Source organism: Thunnus thynnus, chromosome 3 (assembly GCF_963924715.1).
Source record: "Thunnus thynnus chromosome 3, fThuThy2.1, whole genome shotgun sequence".
Classification (NCBI taxonomy): Eukaryota; Metazoa; Chordata; class Actinopteri; order Scombriformes; family Scombridae; genus Thunnus; species Thunnus thynnus.
In genome coordinates this window covers 3,729,321-3,757,087 of record NC_089519.1, presented here as the reverse complement: position 1 = coordinate 3,757,087, position 27,767 = coordinate 3,729,321, and the positions used below count along the sequence as shown (strand labels likewise).

Below are 27,767 nucleotides of genomic sequence, written 5' to 3'. Positions count from 1 at the left end.
TACATAACAGGAAATTGAGAGCTGGTGGCATGAAGTATTTAGGTGACCGACTTCACCTATTTGGCCCACATGTTGCAGCTGCATGAAGGTGTCATTTTTGATTAAAGCTATGTTGCACGTAAACCATCACGGCTCAGAATGAGAACAAATTTGTGTAATATACAAAAAAATGGGACATAAATGGTAAAGTATTACAGTGCTATGTGTCTGCCTATGCAGATAGAGGTTTGTTATGTTTATCTATAGAGATACAGTATATAAATAGATGTGGTCAGAAGCTGTACTCACAAGTGCAGTCTGCTGCCATTTTGATGATGCTAGACAATAAAAAAGCAAATGCTGCTTCATGTAGGCCTGGGCAACTTTTAACTTCAGGCAGTTAACCTTCTGTTTTTCTACACAGCCGGACAGGTAAGCTGTTACACACAGACTGCAACTTAATACATGCAATAATTTGTAGTAGCTCCAGCAGAGCTACTTTTTTTTTTTAAGAAAAAGCCTCAACCCTATTCCCTCCATTTTTTCATGTCAAAGCAGTTATCGTGGGGGATTTCTGATGTTTCTGATGTTCTGCTCTGTATTTCATGTAGACATACCTTTAGCCATTTGCATCTTCCCATGATAGGTTATTTATATGCAGTAATTTCTCAAAAAGCCCTTAAATGTGGAAAAGATATTGCATCAGTTAAGGAAAATCTCCACAACCTGGTTAGATTTTTATAATTATTTCACCTCTCCTCCACAGACATTTTGGCAAGCAACCATTTCAGTGATATTAAAAAGAGAAAGGTTTCATTATTAAATGTGGACAGAAGAATTTAGGCAAATTACTAATTAATTTACCTAAATTAGCTGAAGGAAAGTTCTTCAGTGTTACTTTACCTAATCAGGTGGGGTTGATCTAAAAAAAAAAAACATACCTTTTGGTGGGTGTCATTTTACTGTAATATAATACACCTGAACATTTGGAGGTAGTCATTTAACTTGATGCTGAAAAGGTATTCGACTAAATGGAGTGGGACTGCTTGTTTAATGGACTGGAAAGGTTCAGATTTAGAAGATCATTCACTTGAATAAGGAATGCATCTCCCACAGAGACTTGGCTATCCCCACATGCAATTAATATTTACCATTGTGATCAAGCCATTGGCAAAAACATTCAAAAGGAAGAACAAGAGAAATAAAACACTGCAGACAAAATATGGTTAGGGTTATTGTTGTGCAAACTTGATTGTCGAGTCGACGAATTATATTGAGAGACGGCTGCACTGCAGACCCTGATACCACACAGGCTTTACTAACCTGTTCCTAATCTGTTTGACTATAACATCATTTGATAAGTAGGACAAACAAGCATAATTATTTTCATTTCATTTTATTTTATTTCTCAAGCACAGAAAAACAACAACAGATAATAACAGTAATGGCATGACATTGAAGTTGGCTTACAAAAAAAAAAGAAAAAACAAAACAAAACAAAACAAAAAGACATGAGCGAAATGCAAAAAAATAGACAAAATAATAACATAAAATAACTTTGTATATGCAAATCTAACTAAATGGATACAAAGAAATGGTTAAGGTTGTAGGCAATGAGGCCTCATGGTGACAAGTGTATCTAAGTCTTAACTGGTGGTGATTCTTTCACCACACATTAGGTGCAGAAGAGGAAGAACAGTTTAGAGATTTTAAGGAGAAGTAGGCAGCAGTAATTTTTTTCTAATTTAACCTTCATTTAACATGGAAGCCTCTTGAGATACATTTTTTTTTACAATGCAGACCTGGCCGTAATGCTTTCTGTTAAACAGGACAAGAACTACAAGCTAGCAGCTGGACAGCTGGTGAGAGCTGCTGTTCTGGATGAAAAACCGACGTAAGAACAAGTCAGAGTGGCTAAATAAAGACTGAGCCTCCATCAAAACTCTCAGCTCTATGGTTTTGTAAATTACAGATGGAAGGAGTTTTCACAATTTACATCCAGCCCAATAATTATCACTTTTCAGTAAGATAACCATACAAGCATGGCAGTGTATTCAGGCAAGCATTACGGCTGTGTTCATAAAATAAGAAATTAGCGTCTGCTGCAGTGAAGTTGTTACATCATCCTCCTCTGAGGGACTTTCCAGCTTGCGTTACAGAGACACCATCTTTTCACAGATCCAGAAGTTTTGATCTTTACATGGTATATCATTCCAGCTGTTTTCCTTGTCATGGAACCTTATTTCTACACAGTCTTCAGTTTTGCCTTCATATCCGTTGGGTTCCCCAGGGCTCCAGTAGCTGAAACCCAAAAACAAATAATCTTAACAACAACAACAACAACAACAACAACAACAACAAAAAAACAAAACAATTCAAACATTTGATAGACAGCAACATGCTAAAACATGGTCAGGTTTAAACTGCAATATTCAAAAGTCTCATGTGATTCATTACAGATTAATTTATTAATCTAGCATAAACATATATTTTTTTAAAAAGAGTAATGTGTGAACCTTTTGGTCAGCTGAGTCCCATCCACCCATTTCCATATAGTCTCTCTCTTAGTCAGTCCGATCCATGTGAGCTTGTGGAATTTTCTTGTGAAATCCTTGTTAACAGAGAAAAACAGTAATCAATAGAAATGGAAATGATTTCCATTCATCTTCCACCTCAGCGAACTCACCTCCAGTACATTTTCCACTCTTTCTGTCATTACATCTCTCAGCCACAAACCACAAATTCATACACTCAAAAAGACACACACACACACACACACACACACACACACACAGTCATGTTTCCATCACTTCAGAGGACATTGCATTGACTTACATTCATTTCCTGCAGACTTACACTAACTCTAACCACAACCACCACTTGCATAACCCTAATCCTTACCCTAACCTTCACACCCATAAAATAACATAATAACACCCCCCCCCCCCCCCCCCCCCCCCCCCCCCCCCACACACACACACACACACACACAAACCTGCTCTTCTTTGCTGTTGATAATCACCAGGTCTGCATCTCTTTGGTGACAGTCATCTCTACTCTCTTGCCAGGTTTTCTTGATAGAGGAAATGTAATAGAGACTAGGATGGAAATACACCCACCCTTCTTGGAAATAGTGATCTGTTTAGAATAATAATATAAAAAGAAGCATAATATCTCAGAAATCATCAAATAAGAAAAAAAAAAGGCTATAGAGCCTGAAGTGTGTCACCAGAATAATTTAGAATTTAACAGTGTTTAAGTATAACCTGTTAATAAATTACCAGACTTTGTTATTATAGTTATCATAAATTAATGAATAAGAATAAAAATGTAATTATGCATTTTTAAACTCAAAGTTAAAAAAGATCATTACAGCTGCCACTAATAAATCTTTGTCCTTATTCTGTCTTTAAATTACGAATTAATATTGAATTTTAATGTGGAATAGAAAAATTAATTTTAAAAAGCTTTGTAAATTTAACTTTTGTAATTCCATTTATTAATGTCTATGCTCATCACATCCCATCTTACATAGTTTCCTGCTTTTACATTTTGTGAGTGCTTTAATTTAAAGTAAGATGTGTGTGTGTTTTCCTCTTACGTATTGTAAATGATACCCAGATTTACCCACAGTTGCACTTACTGCCCCTTTGGATGAAATCCCTCATTACTGGTATGACTAGTTTTATCCTCAAACTTACCAAAGTCAATGAGTTTTCTCTTCAGCTCATCAGTCAGGTTTTTGCAATTGGCCTCAGTACCTGTTGTCTTACTACCTGAACTGTCTGAAAGAGCAGAAAGACTTCAGTGAGAGTTTTTGTGTCAAACATTACATCTCATTTAGTTTACCATTTTGTTCAAAGTGACTTATTTCACAAACGAACACACTGGGAAGGATTGAGAAGAAAGGAGGAGCTCTGGGATCAAACCAAGATGCTGTAAAATCTGTAACTGAATACACTGAACTATAAGCAAGTTTGAAATTTGTGACTTAGGTTTCATTTTGTTTTATGGGCATCCCCTTGCTTAGTCTGTAAGTATCACATTAGCTGTCTTGTGCTGTTTGTGATTGTTTCTGTTTCTGTTCTGTTTCTAAACCTCTCCAAACTTTTGAAAACTGTCTGGTCTGAATTTCTTTCAACCAGAAATTCTCCTGCAATAACTAACATAGATCAGAAACTGCAATTTAACTGAATGTTAATGAATTGGACAGAAACGATGAGTGAGCCTGAGAACACAAACACAGAAATACCGTTAAATTTATCATTAATTAAACAATCAGATGAAATATCTAGACAAAAACATACTTTGAAACCACTCAGAATAAGAACTGTACAAACTGTGGTGCATGAGATTTTAAAACAACAATTAAAGACCATTTTAAACAACTCACAGAGAGCCAGACGCAGTGAAATGTTGAGAGCAGCTTGTAAGATACACAGGAGTCCAAAGCTCACAGCAACAAGTCTGTACAGTTTTCTCCCTTTGTGCAGAAATCACAAAGACAAACAGACATGAACACAGAATAATTATCAGGTGCCCAGCAGCCTGGTTGATAGTTATTAACATTAATTACTTAAAACTTGACACACTGACTAATCTGGAGCAAGATGTAAAAAGATCCGTTCTGGGTTTATCCTAATAACTCCATAAAAGTGCTTATTGCTTGGGTTTCCAATAAATAAAAGAATAATAGTGGTAATGAAAAATGTACCTAAACAAGAATGGTTTCCTTTCAGTAATTTATAAGTATAAGTAAGTATAAGGCTTGTTATTCTATATTTTTTATTACTGTCAAAAAATCCATGAAGAGACCAAAAATAACAATCGGTTAGTCCGCCTTTTACTTACTCTTTACCCTGACTGTGGCTCTCAGAGGACAGTAAGATATCAGGCTTTGGCTTCACAGAAAATACTTGTTAATAAGATCGGTTCATTGTTGATTTTGCTTTTTAAAATGTTAGTAAAATTAGTAAAATGTAGAACATTGCCAGCCTCATACTTTAAATTGTGCACTTACGACAGATAAGTGATTGTTGATATTGTATGTGCTCCATCATTTTTAAATATCCATCCACTGGCTTAACAAGAAGACTTGATGTGGACTAACAGCCACATAGATCTTTTCCAAAGTTGCGAAATTCAGTGTTTACTGAATTTGAGTATGTAGTCAGACCAAAGTCAGGTTAATGTTTCCTAAATAATTTTGTCTGCTTTTTTAGAGAGACGTCTTTCAGTTTAACATGTGTTTTAACAATTAATAAGTAAAACATCATATTACATAAATTAAAACAAGTCTAACATGAACATTGCATATAAATTGTCTACAGAACTGCATAAATGGCTCACTTATACAATTAAGTACTGAGAAAAATATTTTTTCTCAGCTTTTCTACACAGGATTTTTTTTCTCATATACGTGACCTTTTTAAAAAATAATTGTATCCAGCTTGCGTTTTTCAAATTGTTGAATTAAAGGATTTCCGTCTCACCAGATGCTGCAGAAGTCACTTCACCGTGTTCACCAGAGCGGCTGTTTGAGGCAAGACCTCTGGCAGAAGCATCGGGGAGGTTTACATAGTCCATAGTGATCTCAGACTGCTCTTTATGAACAACCCTCATCGTATGTTATCCACTTCAGAGTTACAGTGGTGGTGGTGGTGATTTTATTTCCTAATGACTCTGATGTGTGATCAACTTCTTCTTTCATATTTTTCTCTTTTTCTTTTGCTCTTCCTCTTTTTTCAGTGATTGTCATTTTTCCTTTGTGTGAAATACTTCTGCACGTTAGAGGTTGTACTTACTTAGAAGTGCCCAGCTGTACTTGGGGAGATTCCTGGCCTGCAAGGTGATCTCAACACCTCTCTTCTTTCCTCAGCTTTACATCAGGGGTTCATTAGCCTCCAGCAGCTGAAGCAAACTCTCACCTTTACACCAAAGTCATCTTCTCATTTTCTTTTTAATATTACACAAATATTACACCTGAAAACATTCCTGAATTACTATCTAATACCGTATGAGCCTTCAGTTCATGAAAATGTATTTAAATAAGAATGTTATCTGACACAGCGTAAACTAAAATGAAATGGTTCACATTAATTATAGACCAACCAAGACAAAATCCACTTAATTCAAATTTACAAATGAGAATTACTAATTAAACTACATTAGTCATGAGAAGGAAACACAGTAATTAGTTTTACGTTTTACTGGAGAGGATTTATCAAGGACATTTGGAACAGTCGCATCCTCATCAATAAATCTGTCTTAATATATTAAACAATATAATTTGGGCCTATGTGAGCCATTTGGATTAAAAAAAGGTAATAATCCAGTTTTCTATAGTCATACAGTCATATGACAACAGAACCACAGTAATGTGCTTTGTTGAAACACTAAATATGAACGTTGGTGGAGCTCGAAGTGACAAACCCAAATTTCCATAATTGCAGCCAAAGCTGTGATCTGAACTGTTTCCTAACACAAAGCAGAAGTTTGCCGTGTTCACAACAAAGTGCATTAAAAAATCAACCTTTTCAAAGGCTTATCTCAGATGACAGTTATCAGTTGATGCCAGATCCATTTTTACCAGATCTGATCTCTTCACCAACGCTTTTCCTTCCAAGCTTTTGTCCCTTGTCACTGTCAGGAATTAACACCAAGACTTGCAATTTAGGAGAAAAAAGAGGAGGAAGTTAGACATCTGGCTAACTAAGGAAGTGAAATCATAATGAATATAAAGCATGTGAGACCTCGAGACATACTTAACTCATCAAACCTTTAACGTATCTAACAAGGAGCAGGCAGGAGCAAAACACACATGCACACACATGTCTGTCAGCTGTACAAATATGGTAGTTTCATCTAAGCTGATATATACTGTTGTTTTCTCACACCTACTGAGGTCAGATGTATAAACAAAGCATGTGTAAAAAAAAACCATGCAGACGTCATTTTCCACACTTACACTGGCCATGAGTATGCAAGCCAAAGATGATGAAATGGAAATACGGATGTAATCTAATAATGAAACACTGTTGGTTTATGGTATCAGCCAGTTTCACTGATAGCGGAGAATGGCTGTTTGCAGTTTAAAATGCCAATCAAAGGCTAATTTATATCAAATGTGATAAATTAATTTTCTCTGCTCAATTGTATTCTCTTTTTTTATTAGAGGCATCATTTTATTAGCCTGTTGTTATGTTACTTAAGTTAATCCTTGATTTTGAAGCACTTTGTAAAGTCTGGATATTAGAACTATAAACTAAATAATCAATTGCGTTTTGAAATTTGATGTTGAAAGCTAAGATATCACCCCCAATCATTGTTTATAGGGTGATGAATTAATGATAATACAGCTGATATAAATAACAGTAATACACAATGGTTGCATTTAGTGTATGTAATGACAGCTGCTGTGTGTAATGACAGCTGCTGTGGCACTGTTGTAGAAACTCAGTGATGCAACAAAATCATCCCTCTATGCTCTTTTTTTTATGTATAGTTCTAAAGACCAGTGGAGTAGACAAAATATTGATATGCAAACAGCTATTTAAAAACCTGTGTACACTCATTTTTGGCTAACATTGAGAGTGCAAATCACTATAATTCACATATTGTGAGATTATACCTTTGTGTATGGACGGCTTTTAAATCTGACAAGAATGTGTGTGCATATCTCAGCTTTATGTGTGAATCTATGCATCTGGTCCCTCCTTTCTGAGGTGCAACACTGGTTCTGAGTTGACCAATTTGCCTGTACATTTCATCAACTGCAACATATACCATTAAGCAACTAGTTTTCATCATCCCTGAGTTCATAGTTCTGCACCCTTGCTCATAACTGCTTTTGTTTCATTTTTTTCAAATTTTTTTTTCGATTATTTTAATACAAAAATATACTGTGTATAAAAAGAAACTACAAGAACCACAGTGAAATCATCTTAAGCTGCCCAATAATCACTGGCACATTCTCCTGCCATGTATAAGATTATTTCTGACTGGATTGTTGTTCTGATTTTGTACATCAGTCCACTAGCTGGACTATAGTAACAAAGAAGACTCTTTCCACGTCTATTGTCCTTTTAATTACTTTGATTACTTTTATTCCAGGGCTGCATGAAGATGACTTGTAAGGCAATTCTGAGACAAATGCGGCATATTCGAATATAACTTCATAGGTAAAAGGGAAATGACATGCATTAAAGGTTTTAAGTTTCAAACAACTCCTCAACAAGAAAATTAAACAGCTTATTCTTTCAGTTTGTGTCACAAGTTGTATTTCCACATAGTTGTTTCTTCCCCTTTTAAATTAGGTAACCATGTCGTAATGAGTGTGTCAGCTCACTCTTGGAGAAAGACACTAAAAGGGAGAACACACAGTTTACTGATCAACTTGATTTCTCACCAGATATTAAGGCAACCAAGGCGATGCAGGACATAGAGATGCCGGATTATATTAATGAGCGACCAAGACATGAGGAGCACAGAGGGGAAACAAATCAATCAGGTAATAACAATTATTGTATTATATACTTATTGTATATGTACTACAACTGAATTTCATTGTGCAATAATGTATTGCATGATGACAATAAAATTAACCTCAAACCTTCAAACAGCACAAATGGATATTTGTACTTGTACAAATACTGTACTGGTGTTTAAAGTAGCCTGTTTATATACTACTAATGTGTAACTACAAATATCTTTTGAGATAAATGTAATACCTTAATAGGTTATATGTCAACATAATGAGGAAACATTTTTAATAAACTTATCAGTAAAGTCATAAAATATTGATACAGAGTGTATCCCCAAAAAACATGTTTTCAGTACACGCTCATAGCAAACAAAGCACTTTGTTAATGTTGGGGAAAGATTGTGGTCTTGGTTAAACACTGAAAAAGTCAACGCTAACTTGACGCACAAGATTGGACATGTTTACTTCATTAACATTTAACTAAAAACCACAATCTTTCCCTAACACTAAAAGATGTTTCTTTGTTGCCTAAACCTAATGTTAATGCGAGGCTCAAGATTAGAACTGCAACAATTAGTCAATTAATCAATTAGTGGATCGACAGAAAATTAATCACCAACTATTTTGATGATCGATTAATCAATTTGGGTCATTTTTAAAGAAGAAATATCCACATTCTCCGATTCCAGCCTCTCAAAGGTGAATATTTTCTGGTTTATTTAGTATTCTATGATAGTAAACTGAACATCTGTAGGTTATAGACTGTTGGGACCAACGGTTGCGATATAGGTAGACATTTGAAGATATCACCTTGGGCTTTGGGATGTTTGAAAAATAACTTAATCACATTAACTCACTAACTGAAATTGTCTGCTCATTATTCAACAAACCTGTTTCGACACAGTACTTTTATCAGGGTATATATTTTTGTAGGTTTGACCACAGACCATGTAATGATAAAACTGTGCTCAAGTTAATTCCTCTTAGAATCCGCAATATCGCCAAGAAGAAGGTCAGTGACAAATTTCAGGTTAGTCAAATTTATCTGGAAGACAAAACAAATGCAAATGGAAAAATTAATACCCCAAACTATCTATTATGAACATCCATCACAGTTTACAGAGCACCTAATGGTTTAACTTTGAACTACTTGCTATTTTTTGGGCACACACAGTCTCCCTGTGCAAAGAGAGAATCTTCAAACATTATGGTGCACTTGTGCTTTTACCACCAAATAAAGTGACTTTCTTGCCCCACTGGACTTAATTTAAGCAATTATCAGCATGTTCCCAGATCATAGTAATGACGCTGGACAGTACAATGTAATCATAACACCATAATATCATAATACTAATAATGACACTGTAGAAACTATGATGTAACCCGTGTTGAAATAAAATGTAATTATCCTTTAAACAACCATTATGATGTCAACATTTTAATGATTGCTTGTAGTGTTAAAAAGCTTACATGAAAAACTTTACATACTAAAAGTTAACACATTAAAGAAAAAGCATAAGAATATCTGTTTCTCCATTTCTGATACATCAAGAATACATTACAGCCTCACAAAGCTGCTACTGTGGTTATAGACTTTTTATCTTTGTTTGCTATGTGTGTTGTTTTAGCAGAGAGAAGACCCTGCCAGCTGCTTCTCCTAAGCTTTGGCCTTCTGTGTATTATACAAGTCGCTCTCAATATTTCCCTACGCCTCACGAGTGAGTATGTATGTCAAAAACATGGTATTGTATAACTTAAAATGCGCTAAGACAGTTGCATAGACCACACCTCAATATTGCAAATGCAGGGCCTCTTTGTGGTGTAATTCCACATGTTGCTGTCAAACAAACCATGAAAAATGTATTTTTTTAAAAAAAAATGTAACTACAAAACATAACTTGAGTTTAACATTTTTAATGTTTCTATACTATCAGCGAACTCAAGCAAGGAATCAACTTTCTCGGACTGCAACAAAACTCATTTTGGTGACCACAACAAGGTGAAGGAGGTGCAGATTAATTGTGAGCAAATGATGACTAATAATTGCAACAAATTACAAGAAAGATTCAACGCCTTGACCAGAGACAGAGACCTGCTTCAAAACAGAAACAGTGAGCTCACCAACAAGATAAAGGATGTGGAGGAGGAGAGGGACAGACTGAGCATGAGGCTGAGAGGTGAGAAGAAATAAGGCAGTAAAGTCTTCTGACCTTTACGTCAATTCCTCTTTCATTCTGATAAAGTATCTACACAGCATGAGACAGATACATTTATAATTGTTATTATTTAGCGGTTTTGAACATCTTAGTTGATACTGCAAGTGGCCATTTTTCTGGTATTTTTGTACTGCACCTCCCTGTGATCTCTCTACCTATTTTCTATTGATGAAATTTGACTGTTTCTGAATGACAAACTCTTCTTTGTGTGTTTGTTGACTTCTCATGATAACATCAACGTGCTTCTTGTGGTTTCTACAAAAAAACATTGCCTCTGCTGCGAGAGTTAAAAGGAATCAACTCTTGGTCATCACATTTATTTTTTTAAATAACCTATAGAATTTAGAGCAGTAAACAGGGAGTTAGACGATTCTGTGGTCTAATCGACCCCAAACATGAATAATATCACCATGTAGGATAACATACTGTACATTTCTTTGTCTATGTTAACTTACTGGCAAAAAATTACTATGCATTTATTCATGCATAGTCCATATAACATAATGTATAATATACAAAATATTTCCTTACTAGATGTAATAACACTACTTTATGGTAATTTCCATATTTTTTGTTACCATCAAATGTGGAAGCTGAATTGTAGCAAAGGAAGGAGTTACCACTTCAATACTTTCTATATGCTAAGTTTTAATAAGGTTTGAGAAAAAGAATTTGAGGTATTTAAAGGAAAATATTTTGATTTTGCTATTTATTTTTTATTTATTATTATTAAAGATACAGCAGTGCAGTCTGTGAGACCCCAAACAATGAGGAAGTAAAGCCAATGTCAACAAAACACAAGGATTAATGCATCTTTGTAATTGATTGACTGTACACCGTTGGTTAATATTCTGTTATGTGTTTTATCATCTAACGGAACAGACTTGGTAGAAATGGAATATAATATTCATGAGTGTGTGTTAATTAGTGTATAATCACCTGAAAATAAATAAAAATCGTTGTGTTTTTGTTACCTTAGAATGAGTCCTTTATATCTACATAGGTAGACAGAGGTCCTCTTCCACAGAGGCTGCCAAGTTGCATCACCATGTTTCAACACTGGCTCTAGAGGGGGCCTGTCACATTTTTCGCAAGTTTCGCGGCCACCGAAGGTTCTCATACATGCTTGGGAGGGGATGGGGGTATTCAGTTTGTTGCAATCTGCAACCTCACCACTAGATGCCACTGAATCCTACACACTGGTCCTTTACATTAATTAATTGTAAAAGTTGGAGTCATATTTGTAGTTACAGCTTCCCATCCTAACGCCTCAGAGTCTAATCTGTGACGTGTCGTTTTTTTTATTTTGTCCTCCAGAGCTTGTCAGAACTGTGCCGATGCGCTCTCCTCAGCCTTCATGTGTGAGTATCCCAGAGGAGTTTATCTTAGCTCTGTTTGTTACTTTCTCTGCCGTAGTTTGACAGTTGCCCAGTGATTTAGTTAGATAGCTTAGTTGGTTGTAGCATTTTTTTGTTTTGCCAAGGGAATAAATCTCCTCAACTGTTTCTTCACTGTCCTGCCTCTCATTTGCACTTGTCCTCACTGAATTCTGACAGAGCTGCGTGGTTGTGTGTCTTCTCAGCAGTGTCCTGAAGGATGGAGGGAGATCAACTCCATATGTTACTTTCTCTCCAGCGAGAGTAAGACATGGAAAGAAAGCAGAAAGTACTGTCAGAATAAAAGTGCTGACTTGGTGGTGATCAACAGCGAACAGGAACAGGTCAAGCACAATGAATCTGCATTTGTGTGTATTTGTGTGTGCTTGTGTGTTTGCCATTCTTGATATGCTAAAGTCAAGTAACATTCTCTCAACAGAAGGAACTGTACCGTCTGGATGGGGATAATTATCTTCTGTTCTGGATTGGTCTGCGTTACACAGCTGGGACCTTTAAATGGGTGGATGGATCTGCCCTGACCAAACCGTAAGGCCTTCAGAATAACCCAGACTTTTTCATTTAGTAATGCAAATAGGACCCCAGTATCACAGAAAGAAATGCTTTTTAGCCAGGTCTACATGTATCAGTGCTTGGCTCTAGAGATGTTCACAGGACCCAATCTGAAAAAGGACCCAATTTGAAATGTAATCAACCTGAATACTCCCAATTAGCAAAAGAAAACAAACAGTGCCAGCGGCATGATCTGCCCCCAAATACATGTTCTCACTCCCAACTCGTCACATATTGAAGCTTGGTCAGCACCCCCTGGTGTCACTTTTTAATGCACTGGGTACCCCTTTAGTATCATTTTTCAATGCGCAGTATCACGGTAAAAAATAACTGTTAAAAAAATAATTATATTTTATGGTGTGACAACACGGTGGTTAAGGTCTGGTTGGGTTTAGGCACAAAAACCACTTGGTTAGGTTTAGGGAGAGATCATGGTTTGGGTTAAAATAAATAATAAAATAAAAACAGCAAGGTTGTCTCGAACTGTGCTCTGTGCTGACTCTGTGCTGATTTCCAACTTTCTGCCCACAACGTCACAAGTCATCCACCAACCCCTCCACCTCCTAATAAGAAAGTCAGCTTATATAGATGTCATGTGAAGTACCTCACTTCAGAAATGTATCTGTGGTTTGCAGAACCATACAATGCCAACATTTTATTCTGGCGACCAGGCTGAAACCTGTCACCTTATATAGACGTCATCGGTCTCATGGTGACTATTTCAGACGTTGTGGGAGTTCAGCAGAGGTCTATCAGACTACCCTGCACATTAAAAAATGGTGCTAAAGGGGTATCCAATGCGTTAAAAAGTGACGCCACGGGGTCCTGACCAAGCTTCGATATGTGACGAGTTGGGAGAGAGAACGGGCTGTCAAATAACATGCAGCCTTGGTTGAAAGGAGTAGCAATTCATGTAATTTTCATGTAAAAAACCTGCATTTTTCTTTTACGGTGCCTATGACCACTACCTGATTGGAGAGGATAGCGAGTCCACAACATTACAACAGTACTCTACACAATAAGGCATGGGGTCATCCAAATTATAATTAGCCTGAATATAATTTGGACTTGAGTCTGGTCTTGTTATTAAGAACCAAATGAATCTGTAAGGACCAGGCAGGCACAAAAGGTTTGATCCTTTTATTAACACTGTTGATCCAATATGATATCATGATTATTGTGTCAGTCCTGACATATTGGCAAAAGTGTTAATACTGCCATAGGTGATTACTCATTTCAGTTTGTGGAAGGAGAAATACATGTATATGTAAACATCCTGTAAACCTGGCTTATTGGTTGCAAATACCTGTGGGTTTCATACTGATCAGCTCAATTATTCAGCATGAATATTTAAACTGCATCTCTCTGCTCTCATCATTGTATACTATCCTTCAGATTTTGGCAGAGAGGCCAGCCGGATTATGGTGGACCCAACAACAGAGAGGACTGTGTGGAGATGTATCACTTCAACCCAGTGCTGGCCAGCTGGAATGACGCCCCCTGTGGACAAAAGCGGCGCTGGTTGTGTGAAAGAGATCCATGTATCGATTCATAGTAGACGCTCACATTTTAGAAATTCTGAATAAAAGCTGATGCAACAATGCATAATAACATCAGTGAAAACTTAAATATGAAGGAATAAAATAAGCAAATCTCATTGAGAATAAAAAACAGCAATGAATTTGAGGTAATGTGAACACAGTTATAGCTACTTTGTGCAACTGATAAATATATAAATAAATGTATGTTAAAGAGACATCTACTCTATTTAGTAGCTTGTTTAGCATTAAGTTAGCACTGTCTTGGCAATTTTAGCTGAAACTTGGAGATACAGCGTATCTTCCTGTCTTTTATTTTTTGTCTGGAGCCACCGTCTTTTCACAGATCCAAAATCTTTGAAAGTCACAACATTCATCATTCCAGCTGTTTTCCTTTCATAGTGCTTTATTTCTGTGCAGTCTTCATCTCCGCCACCTGGCATACCATTAGTCTTGGACATAATATGCACACATGCACCTTTGACCTGTGCAGGTTTTCCATATTTATGGAAGTGCAATACTTCACTGAAGTATCAGAAATTAAAGGCAAAAACGTATCCTTTCTTTCATTGGTCCGACTCAACTTAATTGAACTCCAGGTGTAAAAGTGACCAAAATCGCCCAGTACTGTGCTGTAACAGCTTTCATCTGTGCTTAATATATTCGTATGTAAAAGTATTAAAATTCCAGCAATAGTGACAACAAGACAGTCTGTATTGTTATGTCTCTAGTCTAAGGGAAACTTGGACACAGCATGCTCCTCTCAATCTCAAGAATGGTCAGCACAACAACTATCAAAGTTTACAGTGTAGCAGTTTATTTGCAAACACTTCAGAGTTGAGCAATGACCAAAACAACAAACAAAAAATCCAAAGTTGAAACAAAAAAAGCAAAGCTCTAACCTAACTCCTAATTGAAAAACAGGAGAAAAATGATTTACAAAAAAGAAAAGGGCTTCTCACTCCCACTGACTGTGACTGCTACCTTGGTTTTAAATATTTACATTGTACAATGATCTAAATATCTGATGGTAGGAAAGTTGCCTAACACACTTAGCTTACATCTTTAAGTCCAAAACCTACTCAAATACACTTGACTAATACACAATTCAGAGATTAAGCAGGAGGGCCTCCATTGTGGGGAATAGGAGGGACAGGTGTGGAAGCATCAGCTGGTGTTTAAATCATCTGCGTCTGCCAATAAGCCAGCAGCTATCCTGCCACCTGAGCCAATCAGGGAGCACCACTTGCAACTCATCACACACACTAAATGCACACACTAAAGAGAGAGAGAGAGAGAGCAGTTAATACAGGAGCAAAAACAAATAAATGACCAAGGGTCATAACAGTATCAGCATAGTAATGGGCTCTTCTCCAGCTCTAGTCTATCATATGACATGATATGTGTGTAGAACTGTGAACCATAACAAATTGTCTGCAGTCAATAAAAACACTGGCAGCAGAGTCAGACGCTGCAGTGACAGAGAAAACTCTTCTCTCTACAGTTGATTGTTTTTGGGAATGTGACACACAGCATCCACCAAATTTTACTGAGTGACTGAGTGAGTGATTACACATGACAGTTTCTCAGCTAAAAGAAATTTGTCAAATTTGTGGGCCTGAGACTGAGACATCCTTACTTTTAGTCACTGTGATTAAAGCTCAAAAAATGCTGGATATATTTCCCATAATGCAACTAAACAGAGTGAGTGGATACATTGTGAAAGTGCACTAATAGAAGCAATGCAGCAGCAGCAGCAGCAGCAGTAATGCTCAAACCTTGTGGTCAGTGGACTCCTATCCACCCGTTTCTATGTCCCTTCTGTCTCGCTGTCAGTCAGTCCAAACCACAGGAGTCGTTTGAATCATCTTGCGAAGTCCTTGTTTACAGAGAGAAACATTCATCAACACAACATAACTACAATGTAAACAACTGCATCTTTTTTTCTTTAAACCAAGTCTTCCATATTAGTTAACACAGAAAAACAGGACTCCCCCAGAAAGTGCAATGATCCTATAGGTTTATGTTATGGCCACCAGTTTCAATTAATTTAACTTTGTTTCTTTGAAATCATGTTTTGTCCATCAGTTTGGCATTGCGGATGGCTCCAAATCTTACAATACCCATGAGCCTTTGCCGCTGTTGTTATGGACAACAAGCATGGTCAATCAGTGGTGAGAATCAGAGTGGTAGCAAATTCAAAATGCTTTGTTGAATTTATGAACAAAACACAGCACCATAGTTGCCGAATTAATCCAAAATTGACCCAGAATCCAGAAGTAAATTGATTTAAGCTGCAGATGTGTTAGAGGAGAGAGTTCCAGAGGTCCTGAGTGGTGGAGACAGGAAATTGGCATCAGAGGAGCGATGGCTGTGGAAGAGAGTGTGGTGGTGGAGCAGGTCACTAAGGTAGAAGGGGGCCTGGTTATGGAGGGCTTTGTGAGTGAGAAGAAGAACTTTAAATTGGATCCATTGTAGGACAGGGAGCCAGTAGACATTCTGGAGGACAGGGCTGATGTGGGCACGGGAGCAGCAGTGGGTGAGCAGGTGAGCAGAAGAGTTCTGGATGTACTGGAGTTAATTAGAACTTTTGATGATGGGCCATAAAAAATGCTGTTGGAGTAGTCAATTCTCGATGTTATGAAGGCTTGGATCAAAGTAGCAGTAGAGAAGCAGTAGAGATCGAGAGTGATGGGTGGAGATGAACTATGTTTTTTAGGTGGAAAAAGACAGTTCTGGTAATTTGTTTGACGTGGTGTTCAAAGGAGAGGTTGCTGTCAAAAATGACTCAGAGGTTGCAGATGTGTGGGGAGGGAGACAGAGTGGAGTTGAGGCAGAGGTTGAGGAAGAAGTTGTGAATGGTTTTAGTGAGGGATTTGGGACTGATGATGATCATATCTGATTTATCACAGTTTAATTTGAGGAAGTTGGCTTGCATCCATGATTTAATTTCATTGAGGCAGTTGGTCAGTGAGTTCCTGTGATGATGGATTTAGTGGAGATGTAGAGCTGGACATCATCAGCGTAGCAGTGGAAGTGGAGACCATGATGACGTATGGTCATCATGGTCTTCAGGGGGGAGCATGTAGAGGATGAAGAGGAGAGGACCAAGCACCAAGCCCTGGGGGACACCCTGGAAAAGAGGACAAATGGAGGAGGTGCAGTTGTTTATTGTTGATGAATTGTTGTCTGTTTGTGAGATATGACTTTAGCCAGGAGAGGGCAGATGGGTGTCGTTTGTGAAGTGGAGTAGGATGAGAATGCTGAGGTGACTAGAGTCTGAGGAGAGGAGAAGGTCTTGGTGACTTTGAGGAGGGCTGTTTCAGTGCTGTGCTGTGAGCAGAAACTGGATTGAAATGGTTTAAACTGGTTGTTGGAGATGAGGTGGGCTTTGAGTTTGGAGGCATCAATACGTTCCAGTATTTTTGACAGAGAGGGGAGATTGGAGATGGGCCAGATATCCTTGCTGAGGATATCAGGGTTGAGTCCAGGTTTTTTGACGATGGGCGTGACAGCTGCCAGTTTGAGTGTTTGGGGAATTGAACCTGAGCTAAAGTAGGAGTTAATGATTTCTGTGATGAGTGAGGAGATACCTGTTAGGCAATCCTTGACAAGATTGGATGGGATGGGATCCAGAATATAAATGGAGCTTCTCATTCTGGCCATAAAGTTGGACAGCTCCAATGGAGACACAAGGGAGAACTGAGACAGGGGCTGAGTGGTATGGGGGGGAGGCATGTGGGGAGGTGGAGAGGGCAGAGGGTGGGTGTGGTCAGGTTGCTGTAGATGGTGTCAATTTTTGACTGGAAAAATGAAAGGAAAATGTTGCACTTTTGAACTGTGAATCATTTGGAGGTCATTTCTCTCTTCGCTCACATTCTTAAATCTTTTCTGGAGTTGGTTTTGATCTTCAGCCAGATTGTTGTATCTGGTCTGTAGCTGATCCAGTTCTTTCATCAGATTGTTGTAACTGATCTGTAAGTCATTTCTTTCTCTGGTCACGTTGTTGTAACTATTGTGTAACAGGGCCATCTCCATTTTCCTCTTAGAGATTTCCTTGGTGACTGTGTTTGGTGCATAAACAATGAGGAAACGAGGAAATGAGGAAACATTGTTAACCATCATCACCTCCAGTGTTTGAGCAGCATGTGAATTAAGTACTCACACAGGAAAACCAGAACTACAAGTCCAGTCAGGAGGAGAAGACACAGCAGACCCAGAAACACTGCAGCACCTCTGCAGAAATTCTTCCTTTCTTCTCTTCTCAATGGGAAGTCAAGCACATCAGTCCTGGCCCAGTCATCTTAAACACTATTTACATTATCCATAGCACTGACTATGTGCCTATAGCAGTAGACCTAACAGTGTCTCTTATAAAAATCCATTATATCCTCTCTTGTCTGTTGTAGCCATTGCTATCTCCAAAGATTGTGTTACATGCTAATTGACAAAATGCCAAAACTGCATTTCTCATTGAGACTTATATACAGTTGCTCAGTATTAAAGACAAATATCCTTTCCAGCGAACTGAATAATAGGTCTAACAAACAAGTGTTATGTTCATAGTGTTCACACTGTGCAAGGTTCCATTATGTCCCTGATTCATATCACACGGCATGCCCAAAGTAACAACTGTACTTAACAACTTCTAAAATTGAAAAATCATCTTCCTCAAACAATTGAGATCCATCTGCAACATCTATTAAACTAGAAACTACATTTTTGTATGAGTGGACATACTGTAACTTTGCATTTAATTGTAGTTTCTTCTTTAGCTAAAACCTTCAGTGGACAGGAAACCAGACCCTTGGCTTTCTCACTCTTTTATTTCACACTTTTTTCTTGCAAAAGTAATTTCTAGTCTTTTCCCTTAGACAAGTTATTTTAGAAAATATAATCTGGACGTGTTCATTACCTGGGAGTGCTATTCCAGTTGTGTTTGGCACCAGAGTGTGGATTTTCTTTTACTACACCCTTTCTTTTGCTGGGTTTACCGGAGGGTTTCTGTACATTAACATAGAGTTGATCCATCACGTTCAGCTGTACCGTCAGTTCAGTATCGTCCTGGACTATGTGCTTCTGAATTTATGTTATCGTTCTGACTCTGTGAACACCTTGTACCACAGACCGCAATACATTCGCACTCTCTGCTTAACAGGAAACTGAGGGCTGGGGGCTGGTGGGATCAGTTTTGAAAGGTGGTTGTTTAGGCTTTTTTGTTCTGGATATGTCCATTTTGTTCTTCTGCAAAATACGGTTTGATTCTCACACTTCAGTAATCCTGCTCAAAATCAATACACATGTATATGCAAAAATACATGCATGCATAAATTAATACATAGAACAGGGTCCAACATTTTGTGTTAACTACGGTTAATTTTATTTCCATCATATGCCACAACAACACAGATTGCTTAATTCAACTGATGATTCTCCTACAGTAGCAGATCTCTTTTTACTTGTGTGTTAACATGTGCTTAAGCAACTTTTTTGAGTTAATTGTACTTAGTTGTTGGAGAGGTTTTAACGCAGCTTCTTTCACCATGTCACAATCCTGTCACTGTCCTTTTTTGTGTGATTTTCTTGTGGTCCCTAGCCTCCTGTACTCCTCCCCCAGCCTGCTTTTCCCTCCACACCTGCCCTACATCAGTCCTTCCCTGCTCTCAGTGTTTCCCCCAGCCAATCAGCTCCTTTTCTGCTCTCCTGTCCAGTCACCTGTTCCCTGTTCCCTCGTTAGTCCAGTTTGTAATTAAGTCCTGTTATTTAGGTCAGTCTTTGTTGGATCCCCTGTTCTGATTAGTTTTGCTTTGCCTGTACTCCTGAGTATTAAATAAAGAGAAATTCTTTAGTTCCTGTGCCTGCTGTCTCCTGCATTTGGGTCCACCTGCTCCGCTCACTGTTAAACAGCCTGGCAAGAGTATATTTTTGGGGAAAATCCAAACTCTTACTTTGTTACATGTGCATACACTATTGTGCTATTTTAGTACATGTATTGAGATTGAAAGGTTATTCTTGCATCTCACCACAAGGTACATTCAGTAGGTATTCTGGAGTTCCATCTGCTGAAGAAGATTGTGTGATATAATAGAAAGCTCCAGAACAGCTACTGAATTGACCTTGTGAGATTGTTTTTACGTAGAAAAATAATGTGGAATAAGGCCACAGCAAAACAGATGAGATGAAACAACCCTGACCTCATTTTCTTTTTCCACCATATGAGTATGGCTTCTAAACAGACTTTTGACATCTGTACAATAAACAATTATCTTTGCTTTGTTCACTTTTCTATCCTGATTAAACTAAGTACACATGGTCATTTCTGGTGCCTGTAATGAAACAATAGAGAACAAGTAGACAGTAAATTATACTCATGGACATAAAAATGATTCATTTGATTTTATTATTTTATTATGGAGTTTGTTTTATGTGGACACAACTGACAGTGTTTCAACCACAGATTATCTTCTTCCCGTATCAGATAATGATGAAATACCCATAAAAAATATACACTTTGACATAAAATATTAACACTATATTGTATAGAGCATGTCTATAGTTTAGGTTTACTAACTAAAAACTTTAAAGAAGCATCACTTGAAAAAAACCTAACAACTTAAGCCTACAGTATGTTATGTATGTATTTCTGCTGCTGTTAAAAGTTGAAACACAGCTTACATTCTAGGCTACGGATTGAGAAACACGGAAAATATAGACTTGGATATTCCCTCTTATTCAATCTTCAATACAGTACGAAAAATGATAAAATGATTAAAATGATATTGTGGCAAAGTATAAAAGAAATTCCTTTGAAGAAATTAATTCATTTTTGATGCAGACCACACCACCATGTGGCCATTTATAAAGCGCTTATATTTTGACTCCCTAACCATGAGGCCTAGAATCAACCTGAACTCTGACTGTAGCCATGGTGACTGGCAAGGTCAGATTTTCTTAAGTCTTGGTAAGCCAACAACAACAAATATATTAGTCTTTATCATTTTCAGCGTTCAGCTGTGAGCTCATTCTCATGCTGTATGTGATTCTATGTATGTTAAGGAGACACCGTCTCTATTCAGTAGCTTGCTTAGCAGTAAGTTAGCGCTGTCTTGGCAATTTTAGTTGAAACTGGGAGATGCAACATATCTTCCTGTCTTTAATATTATGTCTGGTGGATTTGGATGCTGAGTTATAGAGCCACTGTCTTTTCACAGATCCAAAATCTTTGAAAGTCACAACATTCATCATTCCAGTTGTTTTCCTTTTCAGGGTACTTTATTTCTGCGCAGTCTTCATCTCTGACACCTGACATACCATTAGGTTCACCAGAGTCCCAGTAGCTGAAACCCAAAAACAAAAATTAAGCTTTTTTCAAAGAACACACACCAAGAGGTATTTCGCCGACAGCAACACTGCCACAATAAATTTAAACCCAACATCAGCTTGAAATCAAGATATTTCCCTTACTAAGAGTGATACGGACTCATTTATGAATCTATGTTAGAAATATAGGGACTAGTCAGGTACTTGTGTACTAGAAGTAATAAGTCTTAGGTCTCTGTAAGTGAAAATATAGAGTATGTTATGTTCAGAGAAGTTGGTGGATTAATAATACAAAAAATGTTGTCAAATTGTGGAAGGAATAAAGACCAATTTCATCATAATGACTAGATAAATGCAAGAAACTGCATTCACTTTTTTTCTTACTAATGAAGAGCCCCAGCCCTGACTGTTTTGTGATTTGGGGATGAGCAAGCATGCAGACAGAAATCCCAATATTTAATTATTGTTCTAACAGAAAAATCCCTTTGTAAAGCCATTTCATCAAGATCTAAAATATCAAGATATTATGTTGCTGCCATATTGTCTTGTTGCACAATTTTACTGTTGAGCAAATGAGTCTTGCACATAGTATGCACACATGCACCTTTGACTTATACAGGTTTTTTCCCATATTTATGGAAGTGCAATACTAAATCACTGAAGTATCAGAAATTAATGGCAACAGTGTATCATTTCTTTCATTGGTCCGGCCCAACTTAATTGAACTTCAGGTGTAAAAGTTACCTAAATTGTCCAGTACTGTGCTGTAACAGCTTTCATCTGTGCTTAATATATTTACATAAAAAACACTGAAATAAGACAGTCTGTATCAGTCCTCATAATAATAACTCTTGTCCATCTCTAGTCTATCACATGATATGATATCTGTATAGAATTGTGAACAATCACAAATTTTCTGCAGTCAATAAAAACACTAGCAGCAGAGTCAGATGCTGCAGTGACGGAGAAAACTCTTCTCTCTACAGTAGATGGTGTTTTGGAATGTGAAACACAGCATCCCCAAATTTTACTGAGTGACTGATTACACATTGCAGTTTCTCAGCTAAAAGATAGTTGTCAAATTTGTGGACCTGAGACTGAGACATCCTGACTTTTAGTCCCTGTGGATCAACCTCCAAAAATGCTGGATATACCTCCCATAATGCAACTAAATAGAGTGAGTGGATACATTGGGAAAGTGCACTAATAGAAGCAACGCAGCAGCAGCAATAGAAAAGTAACATTTGAACCTTGTGGTCAGTGGACTCCCATCCACCCATTTCCATGTCCCCTCTCTCTCGCGGTCAGTCAGTCCAATCCACAGGAGTCGTTTGAATCGTCTTGTGAAGTCCTTGTTTACAGAGAGAAACATTCATCAACACAACATAACTACATTGCAAACAACTGCATCTCACACACTCACACACACAGTCACCCACCTGTTCTTCTTTGCTGTTAATAATCAGCAGGTCCGCATTTCTTTGCAGACAGTCGTCTCTACTTTGTTGCCAGGATTTCTGCTGTGAGGAAATGTAATAGAGACTACCGCTGAAATACACCCATTGTTTGTGATCTGTTTCAAATAGAAAAAAAACAACTTTAATATCAATCATTAAGAAATGAAATGTGAACAAAAACTTGAAAAAACAATGAACGGCAGAGATTATGTATAATGGACCAAACAGGCTGTATGTGTGCGACAGCAGAATCTACACTAGTTGTCAAGTGTTTTTCTCCTTTCTGTATTTTTCTTTAAACCAAATCCTCAATATTGGTTAGTTAACACAGAAAAACAGGACTCCCTCAGAGAGTGTAATGATCATGTGGGTTTATGTTATGGAGACCAGTTTTAATTACTTCAACTTTATTTCTGAGAAAACGTTTTGTCCATCAACTTGGCATTGTGGATGGCTCCAAATATTACAATACCAATGAGCATTTTCCGCTTTTGCTATGGAGAGCAAACATGACCAGACAGTGGTGAGAATCTACGGAGCCCCTAAAGTCCTGAAAGCTGATATTTTTTTATCTTGTGCACACAAGTTATTATCTTTGGGGAAAAAGTTAGTATCTCGTGTGTGCAAGATAATTATGTTGTGGGAACAAGTAATTATCTTGCACGTACAAGATGATTATCTCGTGGGAACAGGCTAATATCTGCACAGTAAAGGCATGATAGGTCTATGCTTTGAAGACCACAGGCGTAAGTTGCATTTATAGATTTTTATAGTTTGTTGATTTCTCAAGTATGTTTGAAACATGGCAGCGTTCATTGCTTTATTTGAACAGTCAATTTGCTATTTTTTTGGCGGGTGAGCTGTTTGATGACAGCTGTCTGCTACTCACTTGGTTTACTGAAGGTTCCTACAGTCTCCAAAAGTATAATAGGAGGCCGAACCTTCAGCTATCAGGCTCCTCTCCTGTGGAACCATCTTCCACATTCGGGCCGGGGTGCAGACACCCTCTCTATGTTTAAGAGTAGGCTTTAAACTTTCCTTTTTGATAAAGCTTGTAGTTAGGGCCGGCCATGCTTGTTGGGTCTCTGTAAATTAAAGAGTACAGTCTAGACCTGCTCTATGTGAAAAGTGCCCTGAGATTACTTTTGTTGTGATTTGGCGCTATGTAAATAAAATTGAATTGAATTGAATGATTTTATCATTAGAGGCTCTTGTCTGTTATGTCGCAAGAGAGATCCAATTGCCCTCAGGTTCAGTCCTGAACCATTCACCGGGTATGGTGCAGGTAAAGTAATATGTGCTGTCCTTGATGCTGAAACATTGTGTCTGTCAGGGGGGTTTACTTGATCTTGCATTGCACTGGCTTTCTATGTAATAGCCTATGTGATGGTCGTCTTCGGTTTTCTTTTACTTCTACTAACTGCTTTTACTTCTTTTACTCAGAAAACAGTGCATTTTGTCCTTCTCTTGACACTTAAGCATGCAATAGCTCTACTTTTTTTTTTTTTTACGTGTTTATGTTTGTTGAACATGCTGTTTGCACAAGTTAATTAACTGATTAATATAACCTTACAGGACTTTCGGGGCTCTGTAAGAATCAGAGTGGTAGAGGATTCAAAACGCTTTGTTGAATTTGTGAACAAGACATGGCACCATAGTTTCTGAATTAATCCAAAATTGACCCAGAATCCAGAAGTAAATTGATTTAAGCTGCAGATTGTATTGTCAGTTTTTACCCACCAATAGCGGCAAACATGACAGAATTTTTAAGCTTGGTGATTGGATGTTTCCTGCTGAAATGCATCCTGGTAGTTGTGGTGAACTTCTCCCCCAAAGTTTTTATGTACACAGGCTAGTGCCTGATAACCAGACATAGTTTATGCAGTTTCTCATTTTTTGTATTGATTATTCAACCACTAACATGTTAGCAAACAATTGCCTACACACACCCCGCAGACACAAAGAACATTAACATTATATTAGAGCCATGTTTTTGTATGCCTTATGAATATTAGTCCAAAATTCACTCTCCTTTTATAAAAATCAAATCTGGGTGTTTATCTGCAAAGTGTGTCACTGTTTTCACCATAGTTGATAACTTTCTCTGTCTGCCTTTGGTGCTGAGCAAGTAGAGTAAAGACAACCAAAACAAAGTGAAATGAGAGGCTAAACAGAGATGGAGCTGAGTTGAACTGCAGAGTTCAGTGATAATTCTCTGCAGGTACTTTACTAAAAGTAACTTCTTTCAAACTTTACTGAGTAACTTCATCCATTAAAGAAAACAGAACTAATAATAGCTTTGTTTATACATGAAACATAACAGCAGTGACCACTGGAGTGCTTTTGAAAATCAAAAATGGACCACATTTTGTTAGAGTGCTATTAATAAACTATATAACACTATAATAACACTAATTAATATTATCACTTTTTTAATGAAATCTTGCTGCTGCTGACGGATAACCTTCTTAAGTTAAGACATCCATAGTCATACAAGTTACTGTCCATAGAGGTTCACATTTTTTAATATCTGTTTTAAAACCATAGTCAGGTGCACATATGTACATTGAAAGTTTTTACTTGCTGTAATCTTTCCTCTGTTGATACTGGCCATTTCAAGATGACTTCCTATGATGTTTCCAATGTACATGATGGGACAAAATCCTTGTTTGTCCAAAGTTTAACTGAGGTTACTACGAGGCTTCAGTCGTCTGAGTTAATCAAACCATGTGGGTATCTTCCAAAGTTTCAGTCTTTTTGGTACAGATTTTCTTTTTTGTGTTTCCTCAGACAGTATGTCCATAACCACCAATAACCACTAACTTCCTGTCATGTCTGCACTTCTGTAAACAGACTGATAAGAAACGATGTGTGGGTGCAAATCACATTTCTTTGCATTTCACATTGAGCCTCTTTGTCATATTGTGGAATGGTAATAATTTAATCCACCCCACATTTCTTTGCATTTTTAATTGATAAAATTAATAATATAGTTTTTGTGTAGGTGTAATCCCCTTAAGTTTAACAGGTGTTATTTAATCAATAATGGATATCAAACTTGCTTTTCACAATATTCATATTTTCTTTAGCCCCTCACCTTGAATGAGAAAAAAATGTGAAAACGTTCTCACCAATATCTAAAAATGATGATGAACAGCTGTAGTGTTGAATTTAAACTCAAGGTGTGAAAATGTAAACTTAGTCATAGCAGCTGCATGCAAGCACTCTTCAGAGAAGTCTGAACTTCCCCATAATGGCTGAACCTGCAAAATATTTGCGAAAAACATGTCTATTAACTTGGGTCTGCAAGAATTAAGAAATAGGTAATTACCTTGGAGCTTTTTCTGAAGATCATTTGTCTCTTTGGTCACGTTCTCAAACCTTTTCTGGAGCCGGTCTTGTTCTTCAGCCAGATTGTTATATCTGGTCTGTAGCTGATCCAGTTCTTTCATCAGATTGTTGTAACTGATCTGTAAGTCATTTCTTTCTCTGGTCACGTTGTTGTAACTGATCTGTAAGTCATTTCTTTCTCTGGTCACATTGTTGTAACTGTTGTGCAACAGGGCCATCTCCATTTTCCTCTCAGAGTTTCCCTTGGTGACTGTGTTTGGTGCATAAACAACAAATGAGGAAACATTGTTAACCATCATCACCTCCAGTCTTTGAGCAGCATGTGAATTAAGTACTCACACAGGAAAACCAGAACTACAAGTCCAGACAGGAGGAGAAGACACAGCAGACCCAGAAACACTGCAGCACCTCTGCAGAAATGTTTCCTCTCATCTCCAGCACCTGAAGGTAGAAGGCAGAACTTGTCATATGTTTTTTTCTCAATGGGAAATCAAGCACATCAGTCCTGGCCCAGTCATCTTAAACACTATTTACATTATCCATAGCACTGACCATGTGCCTATAGCAGTAGACCTAACAGTGTCTCTTATAAAAATCCATTATATCCTCTCTTGTCTGTTGTAGCCATTGCTATCTCCAAAGATCATGTTACATGTTAATTGACAAAATGCCATAACTGCATTTCTCATTGAGACTTATATACAGTCGCTAAATATTAAAGACAAATATCCTTTCCAGCGAACTGAATAATAGGTCTAACAAACAAGTGTTATGTTCATAGTGTTCACACTGTGCAAGGTTCCATTATGTCCCCGATTCATATCACACGGCATGCCCAAAGTAACAACTGTACTTAACAACTTCTAAAATTGAAAAATCATCTTCCTCAATCAATTGAGATCCATCTGCAACATCTATTAAACTAGAAACTACATTTTTGTATGAGTGGACATACTGTAACTTTGTATTTAATTGCAGTTTCTTCTTTAGCTAAAACCTTCAGTGGACAGGAAGCCAGACCCTTGGCTTTCTCACTCTTTTATTTCACACTTTTTTCTTGCAAAAGTAATTTCTAGTCTTTTCCCTTAGACAAGTTATTTTAGAAAATATAATCTGGATGTGTTCATTACCTGGGAGTGCTATTCCAGTTGTGTTTGGCACCAGAGTGTGGATCACTTCTTCATTTGCATAAATATTTTCTTTTACTACACCCTTTCTTTTGCTGGGTTTACCGGAGGGTTTCTGTACATTGACATAGAGTTGATCCATCACGTTCAGCTGTACTGTCAGTTCAGTATCGTCCTGGACAATGTGCTTCTGAATTTATGTTATCGTTCTGACTCTGTGAACACCTTGTACTGCAGACTGCGATACATTCACATTCTCTGCTTAACAGGAAACTGAGGGCTGGGGGCTGGTGGGATCAGTTTTGAAAGGTGGTTGTTTAGGCTTTTTTTTTCCGGATATGTTATGCCCAT

General features: G+C 37.5%; 3 protein-coding genes and 1 long non-coding RNA gene across 6 annotated transcripts; 1 reads left to right on the top strand and 3 right to left on the bottom strand.

The window, feature by feature from the left end:
- Positions 1-1,352: 1,352 nt before the first annotated feature.
- Positions 1,353-5,600, bottom strand: LOC137180523 (CD209 antigen-like protein C). Its single transcript, XM_067585915.1, has 6 exons — positions 5,472-5,600; positions 4,373-4,462; positions 3,681-3,764; positions 2,975-3,117; positions 2,496-2,590; positions 1,353-2,280 (listed from the first exon to the last, which is right to left on the bottom strand). The coding sequence occupies exons 1-6, from the start codon at positions 5,563-5,565 to the stop codon at positions 2,133-2,135; spliced, it is 654 nt and encodes a 217-aa protein (XP_067442016.1). The 5' UTR covers positions 5,566-5,600; the 3' UTR covers positions 1,353-2,132.
- A 2,741-nt stretch (positions 5,601-8,341) lies between these two features.
- Positions 8,342-14,878, top strand: LOC137175490 (asialoglycoprotein receptor 1-like). Of its 3 annotated transcripts, none has more exons than XM_067581152.1 (7): positions 8,342-8,488; positions 10,093-10,179; positions 10,396-10,638; positions 11,995-12,038; positions 12,260-12,397; positions 12,493-12,599; positions 14,019-14,878. In XM_067581152.1, exons 1-7 carry the CDS (start codon positions 8,410-8,412, stop codon positions 14,176-14,178), a joined length of 858 nt encoding a protein of 285 aa, XP_067437253.1. In that variant the 5' UTR covers positions 8,342-8,409; the 3' UTR covers positions 14,179-14,878. The 3 variants fall into 3 exon arrangements, with proteins under 3 accessions (XP_067437253.1, XP_067437244.1, XP_067437235.1); XM_067581143.1 differs by having other exon boundaries at positions 10,090-10,179; positions 12,263-12,397; XM_067581134.1 differs by having other exon boundaries at positions 10,090-10,179.
- Positions 14,879-15,356: 478 nt separating this feature from the next.
- On the bottom strand, positions 15,357-19,775 carry LOC137175504 (uncharacterized). The gene is made up of 3 exons (XR_010925632.1): positions 19,077-19,775; positions 15,940-16,040; positions 15,357-15,439 (listed from the first exon to the last, which is right to left on the bottom strand). It is a non-coding gene; the product is annotated as an uncharacterized lncRNA (long non-coding RNA).
- Positions 19,776-20,635: 860 nt separating this feature from the next.
- LOC137180647 (CD209 antigen-like protein C) lies at positions 20,636-27,558 on the bottom strand. The gene is made up of 6 exons (XM_067586007.1): positions 27,420-27,558; positions 26,629-26,730; positions 26,270-26,539; positions 22,921-23,054; positions 22,732-22,832; positions 20,636-21,498 (listed from the first exon to the last, which is right to left on the bottom strand). Exons 1-6 carry the CDS (start codon positions 27,556-27,558, stop codon positions 21,348-21,350), a joined length of 897 nt encoding a protein of 298 aa, XP_067442108.1. The 3' UTR covers positions 20,636-21,347.
- Positions 27,559-27,767: the final 209 nt, after the last annotated feature.

Bases quoted from the DNA above. Each gene is read 5' to 3' on its own strand.
- LOC137180523 (XM_067585915.1), bottom strand. From the start codon at position 5,565: ATGGACTATGTAAACCTCCCCGATGCTTCTGCCAGAGGTCTTGCCTCA. The intron at 3,118-3,680 runs GTAAGTTTGAGG...TATTCTAAACAG, and splicing joins GAGAAAACTCATTGACTTTG to ATCACTATTTCCAAGAAGGG. The intron at 2,591-2,974 runs GTTTGTGTGTGT...TCTGTTAACAAG, and splicing joins TCAACAGCAAAGAAGAGCAG to GATTTCACAAGAAAATTCCA.
- LOC137175490 (XM_067581134.1), top strand. From the start codon at position 8,410: ATGCAGGACATAGAGATGCCGGATTATATTAATGAGCGACCAAGACAT. The intron at 8,489-10,089 runs GTAATAACAATT...GTGTTGTTTTAG, and splicing joins AGGGGAAACAAATCAATCAG to CAGAGAGAAGACCCTGCCAG. The intron at 12,600-14,018 runs GTAAGGCCTTCA...ACTATCCTTCAG, and splicing joins GGATCTGCCCTGACCAAACC to ATTTTGGCAGAGAGGCCAGC.
- LOC137180647 (XM_067586007.1), bottom strand. From the start codon at position 27,558: ATGGATCAACTCTATGTCAATGTACAGAAACCCTCCGGTAAACCCAGC. The intron at 23,055-26,269 runs GTAATTACCTAT...TATTTGAAACAG, and splicing joins TCTTCAGAAAAAGCTCCAAG to ATCACAAACAATGGGTGTAT. The intron at 22,833-22,920 runs GTGGGTGACTGT...TCTGTAAACAAG, and splicing joins TTAACAGCAAAGAAGAACAG to GACTTCACAAGACGATTCAA.